This window comes from Xenopus laevis, chromosome 5S (assembly GCF_017654675.1).
Source record: "Xenopus laevis strain J_2021 chromosome 5S, Xenopus_laevis_v10.1, whole genome shotgun sequence".
Classification (NCBI taxonomy): domain Eukaryota; kingdom Metazoa; phylum Chordata; class Amphibia; order Anura; family Pipidae; genus Xenopus; species Xenopus laevis.
The window spans coordinates 46,142,651-46,169,299 of record NC_054380.1 but is presented as its reverse complement, the minus strand read 5'-3'; the positions used below and the strand labels follow the sequence as shown (position 1 = coordinate 46,169,299).

The 26,649-nt window shown below is 40.0% G+C and overlaps 1 protein-coding gene across 12 annotated transcripts in view; it reads right to left on the bottom strand.

Annotated features, from left to right (window-relative positions):
* The window catches only part of qki.S (QKI, KH domain containing, RNA binding S homeolog), a 99,762-nt gene extending 73,807 nt beyond the window's left edge, over positions 1–25,955 (bottom strand). For 2 of the 12 annotated variants that reach the window (XR_005961479.1, XM_018264587.2), the window contains exons 1-2: positions 24,981–25,666; positions 24,647–24,798 (exon numbers count right to left, since the gene is read on the bottom strand). Coding sequence is in view for 11 of the 12 variants with exons in the window: in XM_018264587.2 (XP_018120076.1) it covers positions 24,647–24,798; positions 24,981–25,042 (214 nt within the window). In the remaining variant the exon portion in view is untranslated. 12 annotated transcript variants of the gene reach the window in all.
* Between the last annotated feature and the right edge of the window lie 694 nt (positions 25,956–26,649).

The following is a 26,649-nucleotide window of genomic DNA, read 5'->3' as shown; positions in this document are numbered from 1 at the left end:
GTTCTTAGATCTACCAGGCAGCTGTTATCTTGTGTTAGGGAGCTGCTATCTGGTTACCTTCCCATTGTTCTTCTTTTGTTTGGCTGCTGGGGGGGGCGGGCGGAAGGGAGGGGGTGATATCTCTCCAACTTGCAGTACAGCAGTAAAGAGTGATGGAAGTTTATCAGAGCACAAGTCACATGACTTGGGGCAGCTGGGAAATTGACAATATGTCTAGCCCCATGTCAGATTTCAAAATTGAAAATAAAATCAGTTTGCTCTTTTGAGAAATTTCAGTGTAGAATTCTTGTGGAGCAGCACTATTAACTGATTCATTTTGAAAAAAAAAAAAAATTCCGTAAAAAAGTAAACAGGCTAAATAAAAATATTGATTCCTAAAAGAAGACCGATTTGGTTTCATACCACAAGCTAACCTGGTTGCCAATGTTTATTGGTAAAGGATACATCAGCTGCTAATATCTGCATGTGTTTCCAAACTCCTATAATCAAATATAGCAAAATGTAAAATTTCAGTCCTTAATACAAGACTTGTTGAAGTCCAAACTTCAGTACAAGCTATTCAACAGTATTGTTTAATTTTAACAGCATAACTAACAAGAATTGTCACCACTGAAATGTTTAACATGATTCCTAATTCCTTAATGTACACTAGAGGAGCAATTTAATCATATTTCAAAATAACCAAAACATTTTGTGTACCCTTTAAAAGCTCAGTTGGTATTCAGCATTAGAGGAGACGTCCATGAGAGCAAGTTTATTAGCATCATTATGATCGCTCAACTTGCTGCTCTGATGCCATAGATATGCAAAATTGAATTTCAGTGTCCATCTGTTTTCTCTTTGTGCATCACTAGTCATCTAATTCTACCGTCAAGATCAGACATACACAAACATAACAGTTATGCCACAACTGCAATACAGCAAGGAATAAAGAGGGACAGAGTAATGGAAGAGAAACAGGTTGCTATTACACAAGGCACAGGTTCATATTTGTTATATGTGAACATCTTTAATTAATTTAGTCCGCCAGAAAGGTGGAGTTAATAAAACAAATTCAATATTTCCAACAAAAAAACCCGCAAAACATAACAACATGCATTCCTCTATCTGTAAATGTAGTGCAGCTTGACAGGAGAGCCCAAACTGCCAGGTCTAATCATCATAAACAAAGCTTTATATGTCTGAACAGGATCTGCTAACTGCTCAAAGCACCAGTCAAGTTAATAATACACTCAGACAATACATGGAGTGACAATGGCATGGTTACTAATAATTTTTATTTTGTCAACCCTTTTGCCCAGGAGTGCCCATACTTTACTAATGTGAGGTCTACTTTTAGAAATGTTGTCCCATTGTGATCTACATCCATAAAATATTGTTAGCATTCTGTTCAATGGAAAATATTACTGATTTATAACAATGTGTATTGCTATATTTCACAAACAACTATTTCTTATGTAACCTTAACATAATAAAAATCTGAATGAAAAGCATGAAACAGGAGGGTAAATACCTCACAACATTTTGTAACTAAAAAGAGGAACAAAAAAATTTCCCACGTAGCGCAGCAAAGAATTTTGACCACACCCCATTCTGTGACCACAGCACCTAATTACCATGTTCATTTTACAAAATTTGGCAGGTTATGAAAGTTTGAAAATAATTCTCCTTATCTTAACTGTTTTTTTGTGTCTCAAAATTGTTACAAAGTAACTTATTTGCACCTGTTACCTGTTCTGTGCTCTCTGCTAAAAGACAATTAAGTTAGAAACTTTGTTTCTTTTTCTGGCTGTTCAGTGCAGAGAAAATAGGGACTTTCCAGTACAAACGAGGGACTGCAGGTTGAGCTGTCAAAAGAGGGACTGTCCCTCCGAAAAAGGGAGGGAAGTATGGCTAAAGGTCTACTGGTAGATCCAGATCTACCTTTTGGGCACCACTGCTTTAGCCCCTTAAACATATAAATTTAATAAATAAGTACCCCCTATTGTAAAATTTGAGGATATTATAAGCTGCCAAGGAGTTCCATGACCACATAAAAAGGCTGAAGGTTTGCAGATCATGGCAGTCCATAACAGGGACCGGTTATATAGAATGCTCGGGACCTGGGGTTTTCTGAATGTGGGATCTTTCCATAATTTGGATCTTTATACAATAAGTCTACTAAAAGATCATGTAAACGTTAAATAAACTCATTAGTTGTTTTTTTTTTTTTTATTACAGAGAAAAGGGGAATCATTTTTTTTTTAAATTTAGATTATTTGGATAAAATGGAAGTCTATTGGAGACAGCCTTTCTGTAATTTGGAGCTTTCTGGATAACAGGTTTGCGAAAAATGGATCCCATACCTTTATTACGGTTAAGGAATAATTGTAAAAGAAACATTTAAAACCAGAATCCATATACACACACCCACATATTGCACACATAGCAACTACAAAATAGTAATTTTTCTCCAAATCTTAAAAAATAAAGCAGGCATCGGTCACCTTGTTCTGACTGAAATTGCACTGTCCAACAGGAAAGACAAGCCTAGATTTCATTAGAGAGAACCTGACAATATTCCAGAAGCTGTTCTCTAGCTTTTCAAAGGCACAGTATGTGCATGACAGCAATGCCTGAAAAACTACAGTTGTGGCACCATTGTGAGGAAAGAAACAAGTGCTGATAATCAAACCAGTCACACACAGAAATAAAGCAGGTATGTCTATGCAAGCATTAGAAAATGTTCTAAGTAGTGAGATGTCCAATAAATAATCCTTCTAGCAAGACAAAAATGTTGACAGCCACCTTCGGTTTCAAGCAGCAATAAAAAAAAAACAACAAGCTGATTCATTAACTATATAAAGTTTCTTATTTCATTTTATGGATGTAGGACACTGATTGTTTTGACTGGCATAGGTAACATGCCCACTACCTACAAAAAAGCCTGCATAGACACTCCTGATAACTTTAGGCCCGGGCAAACGTGTGAATTTTTGTTGCGGTCTGCGCCTTTTAAAAAAAGCTATGCTACTGTAACGTGCCATTGCCTAAGCTTTGAACTGCTAAATGTATTTACGTGGTGGTCGGCTCTTTTTAAAAACCACAGACCGTGCCGAAAACGTATTGTATAACCGCACTCTTAAGTACAGGTATAGGATCCCTTATCCAGAAACCCAATATCCAGAAAGCTCCGAATTACGGAATGGCCTTCTCCCATAGACTCCAATTTATTCAAATAATCCAAATTTTTAAAAATGATTTCCTTTTTCTCTGTAATAATAAAACTATAGCTTGTACTTGATCTCAACTAAGATATAATTAATTCTTATTGGAAGCAAAACCAGCCTATTGGGTTTATTTAATATTTAAATGAATTTCTAGTTGAGTTAAGGCATGAAGACCCAAATTACAGAAAGATCCGTTATCCGGAAAGAGAGAGAGAGAGAGAGTGTGTGTGTGTGTACACACACACACATAAATATATACATACATATATACACACACACACACTCTCTCTCTTACTTTATCTTCAAGCATTTAGAGCAGTGATCCCCAACCAGTAGCTCGTGAGCAACATGTTGCTCTCCGACCCCTTGGATGTTGCTCCCAGTGGCCTCAAAGCAGGTGATCATTTTTGAATTCCAGGCTTGGAAGTAAGTTTTGGTTGTATAAAAACCAGGTGCAGTGCCAAAGAGAGTCTCAATGTATGTTGACAATCCACATAGGGACTACCACATGGCCAATTTACAGCACTTATTTGGCACCCCAAGAACATTTTTCGTGCATGTGTTGCCCCCCAATTCCTTTTACTTTTGAATGTTGCTCATGGGTTCAAAAGGTTGGGGATCCCTGATTTAGAGTATCCATTATAAGTATAGAAAAGCGTCTTTATAGCCTGAAGGCAATGCTATCTTCCATCTACATTCATTAGCTTCTTCAAATCTATCATCATGTTGTGATAGCTCTTATCAACAGCTGGCTGAAGTTAATGTTAATGCATTCCTCCCAGCCAGGTAAATTAAAGACTAGGTTTCCTTCACCCTCACACATATAATCAAATGTAATTAGTACAGTTTTAACAATTCTTTCCTCAAATCACTTTCTACAAGTAAGCATAATGAAGAAAATATAAACATCTAAGTGTGTGAAGCAGGCAGAGTTGCACATTAACATTAATTAACAAATGTATTAATGTCAAATGACACTCACAGGTGCTTTTGCATGCAGCAACCTTCCAAATGCACTAAAGATGGTAAAAAAAATTAACATTCTCTGTAAAGCAAGCTTCTGGTTTCCCTCCAGGGATCTTGCTACCACAGGAAAGGTTGTACCTTGTCACTTTTAATACAGTAGCCTATCACCAGCTTATCATTAAAGAGATACAGAGACAATTGTGAAATGTCTGCTGTGCCATGCCCAGATCTCTGAACTTCTAGGCAATAGTTTCTGTGGAGCATGAAAAGTCAGGAAACTATGCACATTTTATAATGAATGTGTTCATTAGTGCACCTGCCTAAAAAACACAGGGCTAATACAGAACCAAAAATGTGGATTAAAAAGAGAAGTGTGTTCACAAATGCCGACGTGCATTCGCTACCAACGCATAGATTAATTTTTAGTTGGTGGCCCGGAGATCGGGGGAGGGGGGCTGGGAACACTATGGGGCAGATTCATTAAGGGTCGAATTTCGAAGTTAAAAATACTTCGAAATTCGACCCTCGAATTGAAATCCTTCGACTTCGAATATCGAAGTCGAAGGATTTAGCGATAATCCTGCGATCGATCGATCGAAGGATTTTTCGTTCGATCGAACGATTAAATCCTTCGAATCGAACGATTCGAAGGATTTTAATCCAACGATCGAAGGAAAATCCTTCGATCAAAAAATCACAGGCAAGCCTATGGGGACCTTCCCCATAGGCTAACATTGACTTCGGTAGGTTTTACCTGCCGAAGTAAAGGGTCGAAGTTTTTTTTAAAGGGGAAGTACTTCGACTATCGAATGGTCGAATAGTCGAACGATTTTTCGTTCGATTCGTTCGATTTCGTTCGAATTCGAACGAATTTAACCAATTCGATGGTCGAAGTACCAAAAAAATACTTCGAAATTCGAATTTTTTTCATTCGAATCCTTCACTCGAGCTTCATGAATCGGCCCCTATGTTTTTTCCCCAGAGTCCCGGTGGCCCAGTCCGACGCTGAATGTAGTGAAATCACTCCCCTTCATTGGATATAGACACAGAACTCAGCTGAAATCTTGATCTACACAGCCCAGGCTAGTGGCTAAAATGATAGCCACCTACACATGAACAGGTACAAACAGACATCTCACAGCCCAATCCTCCTCTCTCCCCTTCTTAATACCCTAGTTTGTAAACTAAAATGGTTTAATCTTTCTCTGCTAGCACCAGCGGTTCTGGTTTGTCCCTGTGAAGAACTACTTAACCTGTGCGAACAATCAATATATGTTCTAAGTGTCACTGGACTGTTTTCCTTTCCTCTGTATGTTGAAGATGAAACCTATAAAAAGGCAGTGATCCCCAACCAGTGGCTCGTGAACAACATTTTGCTCACCAACCCCATGTATGTGGCTTCCAGTAGCCTCAAAGCAGGTGCTTAATTTTGTTTATGACTTGAAGGCCAGTTTTGGTTGCATAAAAACCAGGTGTACAGCCGAACAGAGCCTCCTTAGGTCTGCCAGTCCATATCAGGGCTACCAAATGGCAAATCACAGCACTTATTTTGCACCAACATTTTTCATGATTTAGTTGCTCCTCCACTCTTTTTTACATCTGAATGTGGCTCGTGGGAAAAAAAAAGGTTGGCGACCAATAATCTTAGGGATGCAATAAGTTTACTGTAAGCTCTGCGGTTATGCATGGATATCTGCATATGTGACAAAAAAAACACTGATGAAACTGCACCAGCATTAGTGAAATTACAATGGGAAATAATGCATTTTAAATGCTATAAAATTTGCATGGCACATTACACTGAACATAAGTATTCTTCTGCACCTTTATGCATCAGCTCCAGAGACAAAAACGTGCTACAAGGAGTGCATTTTTCTACAACACAATTTTCTTTTGGGGGGGCGGGGGGGATTTTACAGCATTCTGAAGCCAATTCATCTGAAATAAGTAGACAAAAAAATTGTACAATCTCTATGTTCTCTTCAATGTCGAAATGGGTGGATAAATTTAAAGCCTGCTCTCTCAAGAGTTGCTTTATAGGCAATTTTCTTCAACTATCAAGGTCTGCAATTTCCATTTGGCTGCCAGTTTGCGATTAAATTCATCACCTTTATTATAAAAATACGCTTCACTCCATGGCCTACTGCACAAGCACTGCAATGAAAACATTTTTCACTGCTAACCGCAGCATCATTTTCAGGCAGCTACCACATCCATTCAGGCATTAGCATCTCCAACTTGACGGAAAAGGCCTATCACTCACAGCAGACAAATCCATAACAATTGTATACCTTGGAGAAACCACATTCTGCACAAGCAGCATATTTCTGTTAAATTTTTTGGAAATGCACCAAAAATACAATTAACTTAGAAATGACTACATAGGCCTATACTACTAACAGACACCATAAATTAATTTGCAATGAATTTTAAGAATCTTGTACGTTTCTTAGATTTATCGCTGTTCTGTAGCACTTAGGAAGCAGGAAGGAAAGAAACTGAACACACCTTCAAAGTATAAAGCATTAAAAATTGGAGAAATTCTCCAAGATAGCTGATCAATTTTTAACATCAAGAATCTTGACTGAACACTGTCAGAAATTAGAAATTTGTGGAGGATGAAAAAGCAGTGTCCAAACTAAAATAAAAGGAAAGTGAAAGAGAAAACCCCTACAATCTAAAATTTTATTTAAAGGAGAAGGAAAGGTTAAAACTAAGTAAGCCTTATCAGAAAGGCCCACGTAAATATACCAGTAAAACCAGTCCTCTGTCAAATGAAATATAGCATTTATTTCTTCTATTGTGTACACATGGGCTTCTGTATCAGACTTCCTGCCTTCGGCTCAGCCCTCCTTGCCCTGGGCATGAGCATGCTCAGCTTGCTCCTCTTATCTGCTGAAATCTGAGCCCAGAGCTATGAGTGAGCAGGGAGAGACTCAGGCAGGAAGTGATGTCACACCAAGCTAATATGGCATTCTAGCTTGCACTATTGCAGATAATCATGAACGAGGACGTCTCATAATATTTAGAATCTGCCATGTGGGGAGACCGAGCAGTTCACATTTCACAGCAGCCATCTTCCGGGCCTTTGTGTCTTCTTCCGGCAATTCGTCAATTTCTGTCCATTTCGGTGCATGCGCAGTTGTCGCGAAACGGGAAACCACTCCTACTGCACATGCGCCACTTTGTTGGTCTCAGTCTCAGATTACCGAAGAACCGGAAGATGGCTGCCATGAACTGCGATCCCTGAATCTGCACCGAGGGGCAAGTAAAGAGTTAGGGGCATTTCCCCGGTGTAGGAGCTAGGCTGGGGGGGAGGGTGGTCTAAGTAGGGTAGCAACCTCTAATAGTTTAGTCAAATCAACACACTAACCCCCAGTTGTAATAAAAGGCACTGGTTTGGCCAGGAGCAGTAACCCATAACAACCAATAAGATGTTTGCGTTTAAACAGGCGACCAGTAAATGCAACTTGCTGATTGGTTGCTATGGGTTACTGCTCTTTGGCAAATTTAGCTCCTTTTATTGCATAACCACCTAAGAGAATAGCTGTCTACCTAATATGTCAACACAAAAATCTCATAGAAACCAGCTCATTAGTATTCCAATTGCTTGTCAGTGCCAAAAAATGCAAATGAAGACCAAGGAGTCATCTTAGGGTAGGGGCACACGGCGCGATTTCGCCGCGATTCTGCGCTAAGCGAGTTGTCGCTGCGTTTTTTAAGCCGAAATAGCTTTGCTAACTTTGGCGCTGGCGTCAATGCAAATCGCGGCGAAATCGCTGCGCTAATTCACACGCGGCGATTCGTTTTCTATTGTCGTCCGAAGTTGCCTCGCTGGGCGTTTCCGGGCGACAGTAGAAAAAGAATCGCCGCGTGTGAATTAGCGCAGCGATTTCGCCGCGATTTGCATTGACGCCAGCGCCAAAGTTAGCAAAGCTATTTCGGCTTAAAAAACGCAGCGACAACTAGCCCAGCGCAGAATCGCGGCGAAATCGCGCCGTGTGCCCCTAGCCTAAGATTCAAATACTGTAGTCCTTTAAGACGAAAAACGCTATTGACGTGCTTACATCATTTTATACAATGAAATAAAATGGGCAGCCAGACAGATTAATCACAGAGATCTGATTTTAGACACTAAATATACATGTTGCACTATGGAACTATATTTATATAATGGGTTAAGAAAGCAAAGCCTAAAAAAATGCAGTACACCGATAACAATATCACTGTTCAAGAGACATCATATAAACTGCCACAGAGCTCAGAACAAACGGTGCAGCTCTAAACAAATTCCCCTATCTTACTAAAGAGAACTAGTAGCAGACTAATTCCCAAGTAATCACACTGCAAACATATAAAGCATAATTTGATTGTTTGCACAGTGAATCACTGAAGTAAAGATAAGATAAACTTTTATGTTAGTCATTTGTCAAGTCCAACTTACACTGGTAGAATATGAAAACCTTATGACACAAGAATAAATATGTATGTTATTAAAAAAAATTAAGGTTTTACCTTCCAAGCTTTTAGTTGTTCAGCTGCTGCACAATTGGATAATAAATCTTGTAAAAATTTTGGTTTTTCCTCAAAGAAGTTTGCCCTTAAAAACTGGACCAGAACAAATTTGAGGCTTATTAAATAGGCATGTAATGTCTCTCCTAACAAAGAGATGCCATTCACACACCTAATCCCCCACACCTCCTGTCTTTCATATGAATGCAAGAAGTCTCACTTATTTAGAGCCACAAAATATTAAAAATGTGCATTTTCAAGTCTAAAACCACCATTATGATGACAAGCCAATTTATATTGATGAGACTGGACATACCTTTTGACATTACATGTGCTGTAGGCCTAAAATCTATGTGAATTCCAAGACTCTGTTTAACCTGTCATTCATTTCACTTTTTCCTGTAATTTAATGTAGAAGCAGTAAATGAATAATGTTAAGCACTGTGCTAGGATGTATGCCTTGAAAAATCTTCATTTGAATTAACTCTAAAACAGCCCCATTCCAACAACTTTTCTGGCAAAAGACCCCATACTCTAAATTTGGGGTCTTTTGCCAGAAGCATTGCTACATCAAAGTCTTGGATTGGTTATTAAATAACACTATTAAGCAGTTGTAATGATTGCAATATTTTATTTAGGGAGAAGAACTGCAATGTAGTAAGCCAATTCCATAAATTGTGTATATGTACCTTTAATTATGAACATCTCATCTTACTAGCCCAGTTAAGGTGGCCATAGATGCAAAGATCCGCTCGTTTGGCGATGTTGCCAAACGAGCGGATCTTTCCCCGATATGCCATTAACAGGCATGGCTATATCGGGGGTAATCTGATTGTTTGGCCGTATGGCCGAACCATCAGATTACGATGTGCCATGGGCTCCGGCGGGATCGGTCGGGTCAAAATCAAACCTGACTGATCGACCAAACGACTGATCGCCGCCGGACGAAAGATGTCGGCACACGCCACACACGATCCGAAAATCGTACGAATCCTCGATTCGTACGATTGGATCTGTGTGTCTATGGCCACCTTTAGTCTTGACTAACTTCATATGTTGGACATCTTAGAAATATATGCTTCCAATACAGATAGCCACAAATTGTTAAAAAACTAAAGCCTCTATTTTAGTTACTATTATAACGGTTATATGTTATTACACAGAATCACGGAGACCTATCATGAGCAGATTGCGGGCCGACTTCAGGGTCAAAATATTTTTTTTATCTCAAAGCACCCACTAAAGCAGTGTTGTCCAACTTCTATGGTACTGAGGGCCGATAACGGAAACCAGTGTTAGCCACTCCCTGTTTTTAGACCACACCCACTTTAAGCCACACCCATGTTACCGCAAGACCATGTTCACATTAATAGCACAACAAAAAAAACAAATGATTGGTGCTTACTGAAGGGATCAGGGCCAGAACTAGGGGTAGGCAGAGTAGGCGGCTGTCTAGGGCGCCATCATTGAGGGGCGCACTTTTAAGGGGATTTTTTTTCATTTTTTAAGTTTCAGTAAGCATGGTCACCCAGTTGGGTGGAATCCATCTCCTCCACCTTCTTCCTCTTGCTGGCAAGTAATAGCTCTTTCTGTGCGGTGCAGCGAGATGTGCAGGCCCGGATTTGCGGCAAGGCCGCATAGGCCCGGGCCTAGGGCGGCAAAAAAATAGGGGCGGCATGCCGCCCAGCCGCATTATGGGGACATTCGCGTCCCCGTTCAACTACACCAGCTGCGCCGGCGTTTTTTCGCCGGCGCGCTGGGAAGGCGGGCGCTAGGACCGCGCGGCCTAGGGGCGCCCAGAAATGAAATCTGACACTGGAGATGTGCGTACACGCGTCAATGACATCACTGATGTGTTGGGTGACAGAGAGAGGCAGAGAGCTGGCGGCCTGCTTGGTGTGGCTCTCGCTGCTCTCAGTCTTGCACAGTTGCACTGAACTGAAGACATTCTGTTACTGTAAAGTGTGGAGCTTCCTGCTGGCACAGCCAGGTACAGATTTGGGGGCCATATGCTTGCTGTTGCTGCCGGGCGCTGGCCCAGGTACATAAATACTTGGGGGGCAATATGATCAGATTTATTTTTGGCTGCTACTGGCACAGGTAAAGATTGGGGGCAATATGATGGCTGCAGGAGGGCTGTATGAGGATGGCTGCTGAGCTTGCTTGCACAAGTATGGGCAGGGTGTATTATGGATGGCTGCTGGGCTTGCTGGTACAGGGTGTATAAGCTGATTAATGCAGTCGGGGAATATCCCCTTTTATTCAGCCACCAAACATCAACGTTTCGGGGGGGAACACCCACCCTTCATCAGGATGGAAACATTGATGTTTGGTGGCTGAATAAAAGGGGATATTCCCCGACTGCATTAATCAGCGTGTGTGCGAATCCGTTTCTTATACACATGGGTTGCTAAGGGACCTGGCCGAGTCAACGGAAGGAACGCACCACCAACTGCAGGATTGGTGAACTACAGCTGTGCGGTAGGAGAATTACATTGCTGGTACAGAGGGCAGTGATATAAATGAAAAAATGTTGTACACTTTCTTGTTCTCTTTATTTAAAAACCATCATGGTAAGGAGGGAAATGGTAATGCAGGACAGGGAGGCACTGATTGAAGCTCTTGCCTAGGGAGCCAAACTACCTTGTGTCTGCCCTGGCAAGGATGTCACTCATATGTGAAAAAAGTTAGTCATATAAGACATACCCATAAATCCATATGCCTCCTCCTCCCCTGTGTATAATACAGTACCCCAGCATATGATTAAACACCTTAGGGGCCACTAACAATTTTCAATTGCTAACAAACCCCCAGAACAAATACCAAAGTATGACACACACAGGGAGCATAGGGAAGGCAGAACAAAGCAGGAGACAGGAATCAGGACCAGTCTAATATGTACTACATACAGTGACACAGTGCTGGTGCCCCATTAACATTTTGTATAAAGTGTGAACAGGTGAACAATGTGGGCAGTTTCAGTCTGGGTCTCAGGTGTTAACAATAGAGGTGTCACAGGTGTGACCAATACAGGGGATTACAGTGTGATTGGAGGTTTAAACAATGCAGGGGCCAGTCAATCTATGTAGTGATACCTTTTAAATTTTTACAAATGGTAAACAGACACAGCAGGCACACTTTGATGTGGAGGGCCATATAAAGGGGGGTCGCGGGCCGCGGCCGCCAGTAGGACAGCCCTGCACTAAAGGAATATTAAAAAAAAATATATATATATAGCCTGTTGGCAAAGCTTTTTATAAAGCATGTAGTTTAAAACGTTCCAGTTAAATTAAACAAAACATACGTTTCTAGAAATCAATATTAAAACAAGAGGAAATGTATTATTCATATCTGATCAAGTCATTTATGAAGCATAAAAGTATACATATGCTGAGAGCAGGGATTCTGGGAAGCTCTGCAATACATTACACCTTCACAAATATTAGACCATATCCTGCATTGTAAGTGACATCTGTAGCTAGCAATCCTTTCAAACTGTGTGCATCTACTGTCCATCTGGCATCTAAATCTGTTAAAGTAAGTAAAATTGGTAGAGTGTAAAGGTTCTTTCGCACTCAGGCATGGAGAACTACAGCTCTTCTTCCTTACTTAAAGGAACAGTAACACCAAAAAATTAAAGTATTTTAAAGAAATTCCAATATAATGTACTGCTGCCCTCCTGCATTTGCTATAGAAACACAACTACAGTTTAGGGTAAGGGCACATGGGGAGATTAGTCGCCCCAGCCACAAACCGCCTCTTCTTCACCTAACTTCCCGCCCGGCTATAATGAAAAATCGGCAGCGGTATGGTATTCGTGGAACTTAGTTTTCCAAAGTCGCCCAAATTTGCCTCACGAAGAAACTTCGGCAACTTTGTAAAACAAAGCAATTCGAGTGCCATCCTGACGGCGATTTACATTCTAGCCGGTGGGAGGCAATTCGGGGAGGTTAGTTGTCCTATGACAAATCTCCTCTTCTTCGGGACGACTAATCTCCCCATATCAGAGTGTGTGCCCTGACCCTTAAGTAACACCAAAAATGAAAGTCTTTTAACCATAATGTACTGCTGTGCTGCATAGGCAAAACTGGTTTATTTGCTTTAGACTACTATAGTTCATTTAAAAAAGCTGCTGTATAGCCACAGGGGCAGCCATTTAAAGCTGAAAAAATGGGGAAAAGGCACAGGATACACAGCAGATAACGAATAAACTCTGTAGTATACAATCTATTGTGTAGCTTTGTGCTTGAATGGCTGCCCCCATGGCTACACAGCAGCTTGTTTATATAAAGTATAGTTGTGTTTCAGAAGCACACCAGTTTTACCAGTGCAGCACTAAATTATATTGTCATTCCTTTAAAACACTAATTTTTTTGTGTTACTGTTCCTTTAAACCTCCAGGGCACTGGCTTGAGCATGCTCAATTTGCTCCTCTCTCCCTCTACTCCATGCTGTAAACTGAGCACAGAGCTATGAGTGAGCAGGGAGAGACTCTGGCAGGAAGTTATGTCACACAAAATATGGTAAAGCATTCTACAGAATAAATAGCTTGCACTATTGTGGCTAATCCATTGGCAATAAACTGCCTCCGAAACTTTCCTTCTTCTTTAAAATCAACAGTAAGCAATTATAAATGTTTGTCACTTACCGACAAAGATAGGGCATGTGCCATAGCCACATCAACATTATTGTAGTGATCAAGAACAGGACTTATTAAAAAACTATGCAGTTACCTGCATAAAGCTACCCTAATATACTTCAGGCTTCAATCTATACGTTAAGCACACAAATACGTTTTCAGGGAGTAGAATTGAAAGTCTATCCATTAAAATGAGAAGCCATCTATATTTAGTTCCAGGATTAATTCTAGTTAATGTGTTTCTAAGACTGCAATAAGATCAACTGTCATTTGGGTTTCAGAGAGTCAAACTGTTTCCTTCCTCAAAAGAACAAGTTTTTTTTGGCTTTATCATTTTGTCTATGAATATTCAAAAAGTAGTGGTTCCTAGCACTCAATGTTACAGAAATATAATGATTCTCTGTATTCACCAGTCCAGACATAGAAAAGGGTTCATTGAGCTGTGCAAAGGCCTATTGTTTCAAATAGCAGACTCCTGTTGTACTCCTATCAGAAAGAATTGTCAGGCAAAGCTGGTGTTATGCTAAGTACTTGCACTTCCTGTCATCCATGGAGGCATGCACAAATCCAAAAACTTACTGTACACCATGCCTAATTAGGAGAAATTCAGCAATATCATAGAGAAAAGGGCCTAATAATCAAGAGTCTTAATATCCTGCCAGAAAGTCTATAAAAGTACATGCAGTCAGTAATTTGCTTTGAAACAGCATACAGATTCAGCACCAATAACATAAATACATTGTTATTTATATCAATGCAGTTATTCTATGCACACAGATCGGTTCTGGCAGGTTCTCTTGGACGTTTTTAATAGAAGCTGAAAAGACTCACTACATCCAGTAAACAGATTTTAAAGGGTACAATTTCTCCAACCATAGGTGCCTGCTAATAGAGCCCACACTCCTTCTGAAACACAACTACACTCCTTTTGGAGGCAAGTCTTTTTTATTTTGCCCCCCACTAGCGCTAGACCACCTGCACCGGCAGGCAGTGCCCAGAACAAGCAGCCATGTTGGGGCACACGCCAACACATAATGATTGAATGCCATGCCTTGCCCCCGTTGAGAGTATCCTAGGGCTGGTGGAGGGGAAATGCTTTTAAAAAAACAATACTGCTGTTACCCCTAACCGAAGTTAGAGCTCCCTTTGGTTGGGGATAATAATTTTGGCCACCAGATGCCCTAGGATTCCTAGGTTATTCTCCTTCAAACACTTTTTTTCAGTTAATTTGGTTTTAGATAGTTAATCAGAAATAAGGACTTTTTACAAGTACTTTCTATTCTCTATTTGTTTTTCTAATATTGGTGTAAAGCTTCGTTTTCCACCTTCTAAAGAAGCTCTGGGAAGGGGGGTCTCCAACTCTTTAACGGTTTTAAATTTGGTTGATAAATTTTTTATCTTTGTCCCTGCTGAGCAGAATCCATGAGTTTCATTAAAGGCAGCTGTTACAATTGATACAATAATTGTTAATATTCCATAGATACTGTTGAGAAATGTATCAACTAAATGTAGCAAATTGTAATATTTCAGAATGCTTCTGGATTACGGAGCTGGCAGACAAACATTATTGACTGGAAAATTTAAACGTAAACTTTGGGAAAGAGGTAATTAAAATATGGAAAGCAATTGAAAAAAAAGTCTGTTTCTGGTGAACAGTCTGAAAATAACTGAACTGAAAAAAGGTGTTTGGAAGGAAAAAAACCCCTTTAAAACATTTTAATTTTTTGGTGTTACTGTTCCTTATAGAAGCACTTGAGTAATTTGCCTATTCAGATCAGAAAAACCCAACTAATCATTTAAAGGAGAACTAACCCCTGCTCCCTCCATTACCCCTGGTAAATGTCCCTAACTCGTTACTTACCCCTCGGTGCAGATTCAGGGCATTGGAGTTCACAGGCGCCATCTTCTTCTCTTCTGTAATCTTCTGGCTGGGGGGGGGGGGTCTATGTAGGGTTTTTTTATTAAGGGTTTAGTTCCCCTTTAAACGATTAGTTGGGTTTTTTTCTGATCTGAATAGGCAAATAACTCAGGAAACATCATGACAATTAATTGATACAAAGGAAAAATGGTTTGGTTCTCTCCAACAGAGAGCTGTAAAAGGTCAGGTATCTAAAAGGTCAGTTGTCCAATGTCACTCTGACATGAGTGCACTATATAATTATCGGAAAAAGGCTGAGTTCATGAGAAAGGCAGCTGGTTCTGTATTTCATGTAGCACTAGTCCCTAAAATACAGCACTTTGGGAGGGGAAAAACAGACTTTACAAATGTTTAAATTAACAGCAAAGTGGTTAGCAATTTTCTGTACATAAATAAGATGAAGAGTAGGTTTACAGGTGTATACGTTGTACTGGAATGTTTTAGGAGCAATCATACATTATATTTACGCAGCTGAACAAGCACCCTCAGAGATTTCACTAGTTATGGCCTGCAACAATTTGTACATTCCAGTACTCACAGCTGCAAGAAATAAAATTGTGATTCCGCTTCAAGGTAAAACAATGGAGAACTGAACTCTAATCTACAGCATCATCTGCCTTGGATAAGGAAACCTCAGAAGCCTGGCATACCATTCAAACACAGCAAAAGAAAGCCTGTGAGTCACATTTAGCTGGCTGGAAATATTGGGTGCTGGTTTACAACATAAATTACCTAACTGTATTAACCTTTCCACACTATCAACATAACTATTCGGCCTTTCATCTCTAGGCCAATATCACACAGTAACCAATGTGAAAGGAAAGCGGAGTTATATGCATAGAAGTGTGGTTTGTAACAGTAAGCTAAAGGCACATTATGCAGATGCTCTGCTTCTCTTGACCTGTGCTTTGTATGTAGACAGAGAAAAGTGGATCCAATTCCATGCTCTCATTGACAGGAATGCCATCAGCCTGCAAGCAGCTGTACACAGAGGAGTTCGGCCCAAATATATACTTTTGTGTTTTCAAGTCAAAATCCACTTAGTTTAGCTTCTCACAGGCCAACACCTGGCCTGTAAATGTAGCTACACAATCAAGCAGATTCACTTTTCTTTTTGCTTGTAACAGGATGTTTGTATGCAAAAATATATATTTCGACATGGCAGTTGCCATTTGGGTCTCAAACAGGCAGCACAGCACGGTATCAAGCCTTTTTTTCCCCTGTCAGCCATTACCCCATCTTCGTGATTTCAGTCCAAGAGAAATCATACTAATGATTTTCACCACCAGCAGAGAAATGTCTCCTGTCACAAATGCTGAAAGTTGGTTTTCATTTGTATAAATGACTAGTGATAAAGGTTATTGGGCATTTCTCCACAAACTAAAGTCAGAGGAGTGGTAATGGAAGTTCATGCTTACGACATTTTTACAATTTGGAGACCAACAGTTTAGGAATGGTATACTTATGGACACTTGCTAAAAGCACTTACATTTGAGTAAGCAGTAATTAGGAGTGCTCTACCTTTATTAAAACCTATGTAGGTTTCTGGTGCTAGCCTGGACGACCCTCGTCTGCTTTTTGGGTCCGCTGCTACATCCAAAGAAAGAAATCCAGTAGCACACAAAGGCTGATGCAAAATTTAGCCCATATATAAACAAACAAGGGCAAATGTTGTTAAAGGGTCCAGTGGGGCCCGAAACGTTGCCCTAGTTTGTTCATGGCCTTAATAAATCACCACGGATTTTGCATTATTCTTTGTGCGCTTCTGGATTTCTCTCTTTACTTTTGAGTAAGGGCACAAAAAAACAGCTTCCTTATTTCACTTGTGTTTTCAAACATCAATTGTTTTATTTTGCCTCTAATATATTTTTTTTCCAATTCAATGTTTTTTCCAAACACAAAAAGCTTGCCACATCACTAAAGCTGGCCATGGTTGCATAGATGCAGTAAGATAAAACAAAGGCTCGTACTATTTTCAGATCGGATGTGGAGCATCCCAACATTTTTCGTGCCATGGCGATCAGTTAGTAAGTTGATCGGACAGGTCAAAAGATTTATGTCGGCTACCTATAAGATCTCTGCATGTATTGCTTTTCTGACAATATCAATGGGTGACGGTCATTATACAATTGCTTTGTCAATTTAGGATTTGTTATTTGTATACGTATTCCTTACTACTCCTACTCCCTACTTATTCCTGAATGGTTAGTATTAGATCAGCAGACTGAAATGACCAATCGTTTGTTGTGTAAAGTTTAATATCTGCACTTCCATAGCCAGCTTTAAACCATTTCCTCAATATCTGCTGTAATGGGCAAAATGGATCCATGACCACTAGGGCTCGACCCCAAGGAGTCAATAAAACCACTCAAATAGTAAGCAGCAACTCTTCCTTACAGTCCTCAAAAATATTTGTGCTGAAAAGTTTCTCTCTAAAGTGTACATATGATACATCAGGTTATGCCATCTCACTGCATTTTATTTAGATGTTATTAAAACTACAAAGCTACAAGCGGTCTCCCCAACCGGCATAATATCTAGAGCAAGAAAAAAAATATATATTTTTACCATTTAAAATATATAATAAAAATATAGACCAACACAAAAAGGGGAAAATCTTGATCAAAACTTTTTAAAGAGATTTTTTCAGAAAGAATGAAAATACTTTAACCTAGCAAAAATTAAAAATATAAAGTATTAGAAGTAAATAAATCACTGTTCAGTTTAAGGTGGAGTCGACAGATTGGGCTGAATCTAGCTGTGCGCAGGGGTGCTTCACCAATGAGGCGAGTTGAGGCTGTCGCCTCAGGCAGCAGCGCCCCACTAGGTACCAGGGGCAACAAAAATGCTGCTCCTGGTACTTTAAGAGTGAATTTCCGGGGGAGAGGGGGCAGCAGCAACTGCTGCTGACTCAGGCTGTGCGGGTACTGAATGAACAGAAAAATTAAAAACAAAACGCATACCCTACGAGCAAACATACAGCAGAGCAAACAATAGTAGGAAACGCTGCATTCTAAGCTCCGGAACAGACCCTCTTCCTGGAAGTTTGTGAACACATGATAAAAGCAATCCAGCTTCCTTGTTCCTCCTGCATCTGTTAACATTTTTAACACTTTCCACATTTACAAAAAGTAAAATGCAACAACAAAAATTTTTCTCTTTTGCATGTTTAACACAAAAATAAAAAGGCACTCTATTTTGAAAACAATCCAATTTGCCACTTTTTTTTTTCAAAGTGTTAACATACAACTACTGTGCTTTTTTCATGTATAAAAATAAACTTGCTTTGAAAATGTATCCTGCCTATTTATTTAATGATAATGTCTTGATTTTATCCTTATAACTTCCCACTATAATCAGAAGATTTTATTTAAACACATAGGGGTAGATTTAGCAAAGAGTGAAGTTATAGATCTCCATAGTCCGCAGAGTAAAATACCACCTCTCTCCATTCAATTCTATGGGATTTTTAAAGGCGTATTTATCAAATAAATTCTCTCAGCATCAAGCCTAGCACTTCCTCCGTCTAGTATATTTAGGGGGATTCCCTACATTTAGGGTGACTTTTACTGAGCCAATATGCACATTCTATCAAATAACGTACAATAAACATTCTTATTGCCTTTACTGTAGTATAGAAAGCAAAATTTTGAAATCACAGTACTCACTATGTAGATTTGGGAACAAAATGTAAAATGGTTAGTAGTATTAATGCAGCAGGTATAAACAGTTGAATGTTTCAATTGATCAGTTCAAGATCTACATTCTAGGCAACTATGCATGTGTAAACATAATAAAGTTTGTGCCTTTCTTATGACCAGATTGGTTTCCAGGTTTATCCTGATAAGGAATTAGTAAACCACATCACATTAAAACTGCTCTCCATTGAAGGCGTGGGCTAATAGAGCCCAAACTGGGGGGGGGGGGGGGGCGCTACTGCCACAAGCAAAAGGCACTCAAAGTAACAAAATTCGGGGAGTTTTTTTTTTTTTGTTTGCTTGTTTTTAAATGGGAAGTTTGTCTCTTCTAGTGCAGAGAGCACAACTGAACTAGCAATGTGGGCCCTGTGATGCCACACGCCAATGCTTGGAAAGGTAAGTGAAGTAAGTGGAGAGGGCGGCATTCGTATGGCCACAACAGGCAACAAGGAATGCCTCTGTCCTGGGGGTGGAGGAGAGAACTAGAGAACACTAATTTCCCATTGTTGGAAAGGCATGGTGCTCGCAGTGCAGGTGGCAATGCTGGGGCACACATAATCCCTCTCAATGGAAGCACTCGCTAGGCTGCACCTCTGGTGGAGGAAACTATTTTCTTGTGACAGGTGCCCTTTAACGGGAACTTTCAGTAGGTTGTAGAGAGTGGCTTTGCCATGCAGCTGTCAAGCTTGGTATTTTAACTTATCTTTAAGCTATGGCTTAATCGCCCTAGCAACTAGGCTACAGTTTTGAAGCATAATGAAAGAATAGTAGAGGGCCTTACTACACTGGGAAGCAATTCATGAGTCAAGAGTGAGTTTATTGTCATTTCATCCATATACGTTTGTACAGTACACAGTGGAATGAAACAAAGTTCCTCTAGGACCATGGTGCTACACACAACAGATGCACCGGACGACAAAAAGTGCAAGTGCATAAAATGATAATAAAAAAAAAACAAAGAACAATTTTTTTATCATAATTACCATAATTGTCAGGTCGGTGATCTGACAACCAGAAAGTACACCAGAAAGAGGCTGAATAAAATAATTCAAACAGCAACAAAGAAAAAATTAATACCATGTGAACATTTGCTTAGAAAAAGGGCATCTAGAACAAACTAAAAGTTAATTTAAATGTGTACTCCCCTTTAACACAGGTTGGGACCAATCCTGCACAGCATGAAAAATTGCACTGTTTGAACCCATATCTTGCTTGCCCTAACGAATGGCACCAAACATGTGCATAATGAGTAGTTAACAAAGGCACAGTACAACAGCAGGCTACAGCAGCAGAAAATAAACGTTTTTTAATTAAACTTACTTACAGCCTATCTTAGCAAGCATTTAATATTAGGTAAATGTGGCCTTGCACTGGCCAATCGCCTATGTTATCTGACCAACAGGCCCATGGGGTTGATACATGATTGCTAACACCGTCCATTGTCAGGCCAATAGCCTGAACAATTGAAACTGCTCAAAGTAAAGAGCAGCTGTTCTTTATTTCCTCATTTGGAGGTGACAAGCTGCACCCGGCAACAAGCTGTATCAGCACATAAAATTTTTTAAACAGGAGAATTCAGCAAAACAGGATTGCAAAATGGTCTCTGAAAACACAGCCCTGACCTGGCATACATGCCAGGCAGTTGGGCAGTATGGTCGAAAACAGCTAAGCTGTTTAACAAAAGCTGGGCATGTGCAGAATCAAATGATTTGGGCTAGTGAACAGCAAAACAGAAAAAAAATTAAATGTGTGGTACTCTAGTATTTACATTTTTATTAATCCAAAAACAAAGTGTTCTAATACACATATAAGGCACTAAAGAACCATGCCTATGATTATACATAACATACTGACTTAAAGAGCATTTTTTTTTTTTTTTTAAAGAAACCCATACTAAAAACAAAACTGTTGGCGCCCCTTAGTGGTTCCGAATCTGATGAGATAGCGTTCAGAACATTTTGTGTGTTCTTGTTCCCTCTACTGTCAGTTGTTGTTGGACATTCCTAGAAGTTTCTGCACCCCCCTCCCTTAACACATGCAGATTCCTGAAGCCTCCCCAGCCCAAGTCACAAAAACAGGAAGAGCAGCCAAGCCCTTAGTTTAAGTCATTTAGCAGCATCAAGTTACTTGAACTAAAAGACCACAGCAGATACTGGAGGCCCAAAAGAAATTACAGACACAAGACAAATTTAACTTAAAGCACTAAAGGCAAAGCAACACTGCAGAGAACACAAATATCCGACAAAAGGATCCAAGCTGTCAGAAAAGCCATTTTTAATAAGTGTATATTCTTACCCTGTGGCCGAGAAGTCTTGCCTCACACAGCAAATAAATTCTATAGGCATGTGCCATAATAGATCTGCCTTTCAAGTGATAAGCTCTTGTACAGTGTTAAACCCAAGCGTATGAGTAAATTAACCTACCCTTTTGGAAGTTTGTCCAATTATTCTTTTTCTCAAGAACATAAACAAGAAAGCAGAAAATGCATAACAGCAGATAAACATCATACATTAATCAGTAGATTTCAAGCACTGGTATTGTACTGTAAGTATACTTTTTAGAATAGTTAGTATGCAGCCAACAAAAAATATTATGCTAATTCAAAACTCTAAATAAATGTTTAAAATAAACAGATTAATAAAAGAGAGTTACAGGCTTGAGAATACTATACCACAACAGGATATTATAATCCCATGAGCGCCTTAAAATACCCTACCTCCATTTCCCTTTCCTCTGAAATGTTCATATGCATTGTTTCGAATTATGCAAATTTGTTACCTTCTCCTGTATAGTTTTATCCTGCTGAATTGAGTGACAAAGTAGCAGAATATCTGGTCACTTACAACATGAACATAAAAGCACCCTTTCAAGATGATAGGATTTTGGTTTGCTCTACAAATAGATACACAAACACACACATCTGTAAACTTTTGCTTTGCATTTGATAATTGCTTCACACTTAAGCTTAAGGATCCATGATCACATTGGGCAATGTGGGAGTTACTCAAAAACCACAGTAAACATTTATAGAATGAAAGTTCTTTCCCAGACAGTCACCTGACAGAAATCATCATATAGAGTGTCCCTTAGCTATACTGCTTAATAGTAGTTGCAAAAAAATGTTGCATATACATAATATCTCACAACATAAAAGACAATTCTGTTTCATAGTTTATATTCCACTTGCCATAATTAAAAAGTTCAAAGGCATAGAGGAACGTGAAAAAGAGAATGCAATTTGAAGAGGAATTAAAATGCCTTTTGCAATGTTTGCAAGACAAATATTTACATTTGCCCGGTCAACAGCTGCAAATGCTACTCCTCACCCACCCCCACACACAAAGAAAGAAATATTTAGGACATTTTATGTTATACACGAACAGAGCAGCTCATTGGGTGTCTTGTCAGGACTAATTAAATATGTTTAACATTTGATGTTAACCAAGGTACTTAATAAAATACCAGTTTTCATAAGAATCAAACCCTTGTCCATTAACAGAATCTGAAATCACTTTAAAACCTTACTTGGATCAATAGAAGTGCCAGGCCTAAAATTTATTTATCACAAAGAACATACTCTCTCCAAAGAAATGAGTGTGCTACAAAATAATTGTACACTGTATTACTAGGCCACCAAAAACAACTATTACAAACATTACAAAATATATAGTTACGGATACCCAAAGAATCCCTTCTTGTGTGTGAATAGGCCCAAGTTGCTGACCTCTAACAGCAGCAAAGCCAAAACAGTCCATTATTAAATGGAAAGGCAGCCACAGAAGCAGCTTTCAATTAGGTGCTTGTGTTCGAATATAGAAAGAGGGGTGTTTTAAGGTAATTGGAAACATACATGCTAAAAAGGCTTGTATAAATGTGTTTTTAACCAGGCAAGCTGCATAATGGATTCCACTCAAAATGCTTTATGGAGCTACACTAGCTTATGTCAGTCACATACAGGACTCTGACAAGATATTGTATAAAGATGAATAAATTGTTTCTATCCTGCGTTAACCTCAGATTACCTTGGTCTAGAAAACGACAAGGTATATACAATTGCTGCACTTTAGCTTCCCAGATCAATATTAATTTATAGTAATTCAGAATATACAGACATCTTTCATGGTCTGTTTTGACCATTCAACATATTCCATTACAATCTACCTCCCACCCAGTCTGGAGATCTGTGCTGCAGTCTTCATCCAATCACCCTTACCATGTATGCTGTAATATTCAAACTGAAAATGTGTGTTGCATATTCAGCACTGACTGTATAAATTACCCTTTACAATAATAAAACCGGCGATCGTCACAAAAAATGGCTAAAGGGTTATGAAAAAAATGCATAAACCAGAACAACTGCAAGCGACAGGCCGAGCTGCTGAAGCTAATCAAAGGAACACCCATTTTAAAAGATGAATGTAACCAGAAACCTATTTTTAATCTGTGTGCAACCACGACTTTGCTCTGAGGCCCATGTAAAAAAAAAAAAAAACATGCGACTGTTTACTATATCTGCCAAAGAAGTTGAAACACTTTCACTATAAATACAGGAAACGTGATGTCCCAACAGGGTAAATAAACCAACTATGCTAGTCACATGTGCCCTACTAATGATTACATTCTGACATCCAACGTATCGCTTGAAGATAAAGCAGCAGAGTGATCAAGGACACCGATGTTTCAGGGGAAAAGAAGTCAAGAGGAAAACATGGCTTATTGGGTAAACTGTACTGTACAGTTTTTTCATAGCAGCAGACACTCTAACCCCCACCCCTTTCACTGATTGCATCACAAGGGTTCGGTAACCAGCAGATAAACCAACATTCCTTCAAATCACATGGCCAGCACAGGCATGCCTTTGGGTGGGGAGGGCCCTTCTACGAAAACCAAACTCTGCTGCCTCACACCAGAACCTCAAAGTGGTTTGCTCTAAGACTATTTATCCGAGGAATCAAATGCTACCGATTGGGAGATCCGACTTGCGCTACAATAGCAATGAACTATTTTTATTGTTGAAACATTATATACAACTGATTCCTTAACTATTTAACTATAAATCCCAGCAACCACCGACAGGCTTGTACACTGGTTAAACACAAGTAGTTGTAGTTTCACAACTACAGGGTGGAACTGAATACAGAATCTAACACAGATCTTATCCCATTATAAATAATATCTGATTTGAATGGCAGAGGGAGAAGTGCTGCATGCACTTATACTTGTCATGCAGCATGTGATTTTACAGGCTTCTAGTTTAGATAGAATACAAAGCCTAAAACACAACCATTACTTTAATAAGTAAACAGGCAACATGCTGCACCATGTGCAATGGCCTGAAGCTCTTAATTAGCCATATCAGAGATACAAGCCTTTGATCATAAATGAGACTGTTTTGTCACTATATCTATGGACGGACACTGCAGGGAGCCTCTCTCAGCTTTATTAGATTATTTGATACCGGATGACCAGGGTTTATGGACAGGTCAGCAAATACAACTTGTAGTAAGGTTTATAAACTTTGCACAGGAGTGCTGGTGAATGTTATAAAATGTAAATTGTCATATTGTATCAACTTGTACTTTGTAGATTCCAAACAACAGGACGGCAACCTCTTCCTGATGGTGGATCTATATAGATAAAGACATATAGAAATACTGACAATCCCATGTCTGGGAAGGGACAGAAAGCAGGGGCAGCTACAAACCTTCATCCAAGAGTCTCTCTAGGTGGGTAAATATCCCGCAGAAGTTGGGCAGGCTGCTCATCAGCTTCTTGTCGTTCATTAGTTGCATTAGATAGTCTGGAGTCGGCTTCGGCTTCTCCTTTGTTTCCATTTCCCCAACCATATTCCAATCACTCAAGAAACAAAAAAAAAAACACAAGGAAAATGAAAAAAAATGTAAAAAAAAAAAAAATGTACGACTAACTCACACAAAGACGGGAGCTTAAAACTTCCCAAGGGAGAAAAGAGTTTAAGTATATTTGCTATAGAAAAATGAAGGTATTCTAGAAAGGAAGATAAAAAGGCAAAAACTTACAAGAGGCCAAATGCAGGAGCTGCACTGTTCCTTATGTCGCACCCTGCGTGTCCAAAAAACATGAAGAAAGGTAGAGGGGAAACGAGCGAGCGCTGGAATCGGGTTAAAGGGTTGTTTTCGGTCGGAGATCGTCCGTGGGAATCGCTTTCGCAGCGAAGGAAAGACTAATATACCGCAAAGTCTCTGGCTCCGGAAAAGAGGCTGCGAGGACACAGGAGACGGGGGAAAGAATAAAAGACAAATAAAAATAAATGAGAAAGCCTTTCCCTCTGGATCCTGTCGCTCGTACTTTGTCGCTGATCTCCCCTAAAGGTCTGAGATGCGACGGAGAGAGAGCGCTTGGCTAGTCTGGTTACTCGGGTCCCGGCCGCCTCCTCCTTTGCTTCTCCGCTCCGCCTCAGGCTGCCTGGGGTTCCCGTTTGTACAGCAAACCTTGATGAGTGACTGCGAATATGTAGCTACGTACAGACCGGGCACAATAAAGCCGTTTTCCCTCCAGTCCTACCAGTGCCGTGTGCTCCTTCAACCCGCTTCTACCTCTTGCGGAGTTCGCTTCAGTTCAGGCGGCAGCGACAGAGAGTGAGTGAGACAGAGAGAGGAAGAGGGTGGAAGGCGGAGAGTGGAGGAGATAGGCGGAGAACTGGGGGGAGAGAATGAGGCGGAGCCAAACAGGGAAGGGGGAGGTGTAGGGGAGTAGCGGGTGGAGAATTCAGAGTGGGGCTCTTTACCCTGTTTTTGGCATTCTTCTGTCTATCCCGCTGGTAATGGTTGCTGTGAGAGGCATAAAGCAGTCTCTTTTCCGGGGGGGAGGGGTTCACAGGCAGCGAGAGAGAGAGATTTATTTTGGAGTTTTGTTTTGTTGCGACGCAGAAGCGAAAATAAACTTGTCCGTGATACCGTGTGGCACAATTCGAGCAGTGGCTCCCAAGCTGTTGTATGACTAAGACTCACATAATGTTCATAGGCTATAGTGTCCAATATTGCACAGTAGCAATTGTACATAAGGCGTTTGGTCTTGTACTTCTGCTGCTGCGACTCTGTGCCATGCGGCTGGTGGCTGCCCAGGGTTAGCATTGACTCTATGTGGAATTCATATAACAAGCCTATAGTGAGTGTCAAAGGTTGCAGCCATTAGCCATAGCATCCCCCGGACACCGACGGGTGGGGGCAGGGTGGGTGGTGTGTTGTAGTCCAACAATAGCTGCAGGGGCTCAGCTTGGGCCTCCCATTTTGATGTATGTATGGCAAGTGTCACATTCTTGTGAAAGCTAACAAGTCAGCTATACCCACGGCATTTGGTTGCAAAGGAAGACATTCAGACAAAAATCTGTTTGCTTTTCATTTTTTTTTCTTCTTCTGAATCTAATTTATTCTGTAATCAATCAAAGTGCTCAGACGACCAGACTCCATGGTAACCCGGAGAGGCTTTTTTAGCATGCGCTGCAGAACTTGTTGGCGCTTTAGAAATACGTGAGAATAGAGTGGTGTATGAATCAGTGTTGCATACAATAATAGCTTTATTTTGATGGAATGCAACATGATATAATGCAATTTTGTACAGGGAATTTGTTAAGCACACTGGGGCTTATTTATAAACAGTGGACAACTTTGCACCTGGGCAGTAACCCATAGCAACCAATCAGTGATTAGATTTTTTTCAAACAGCTGC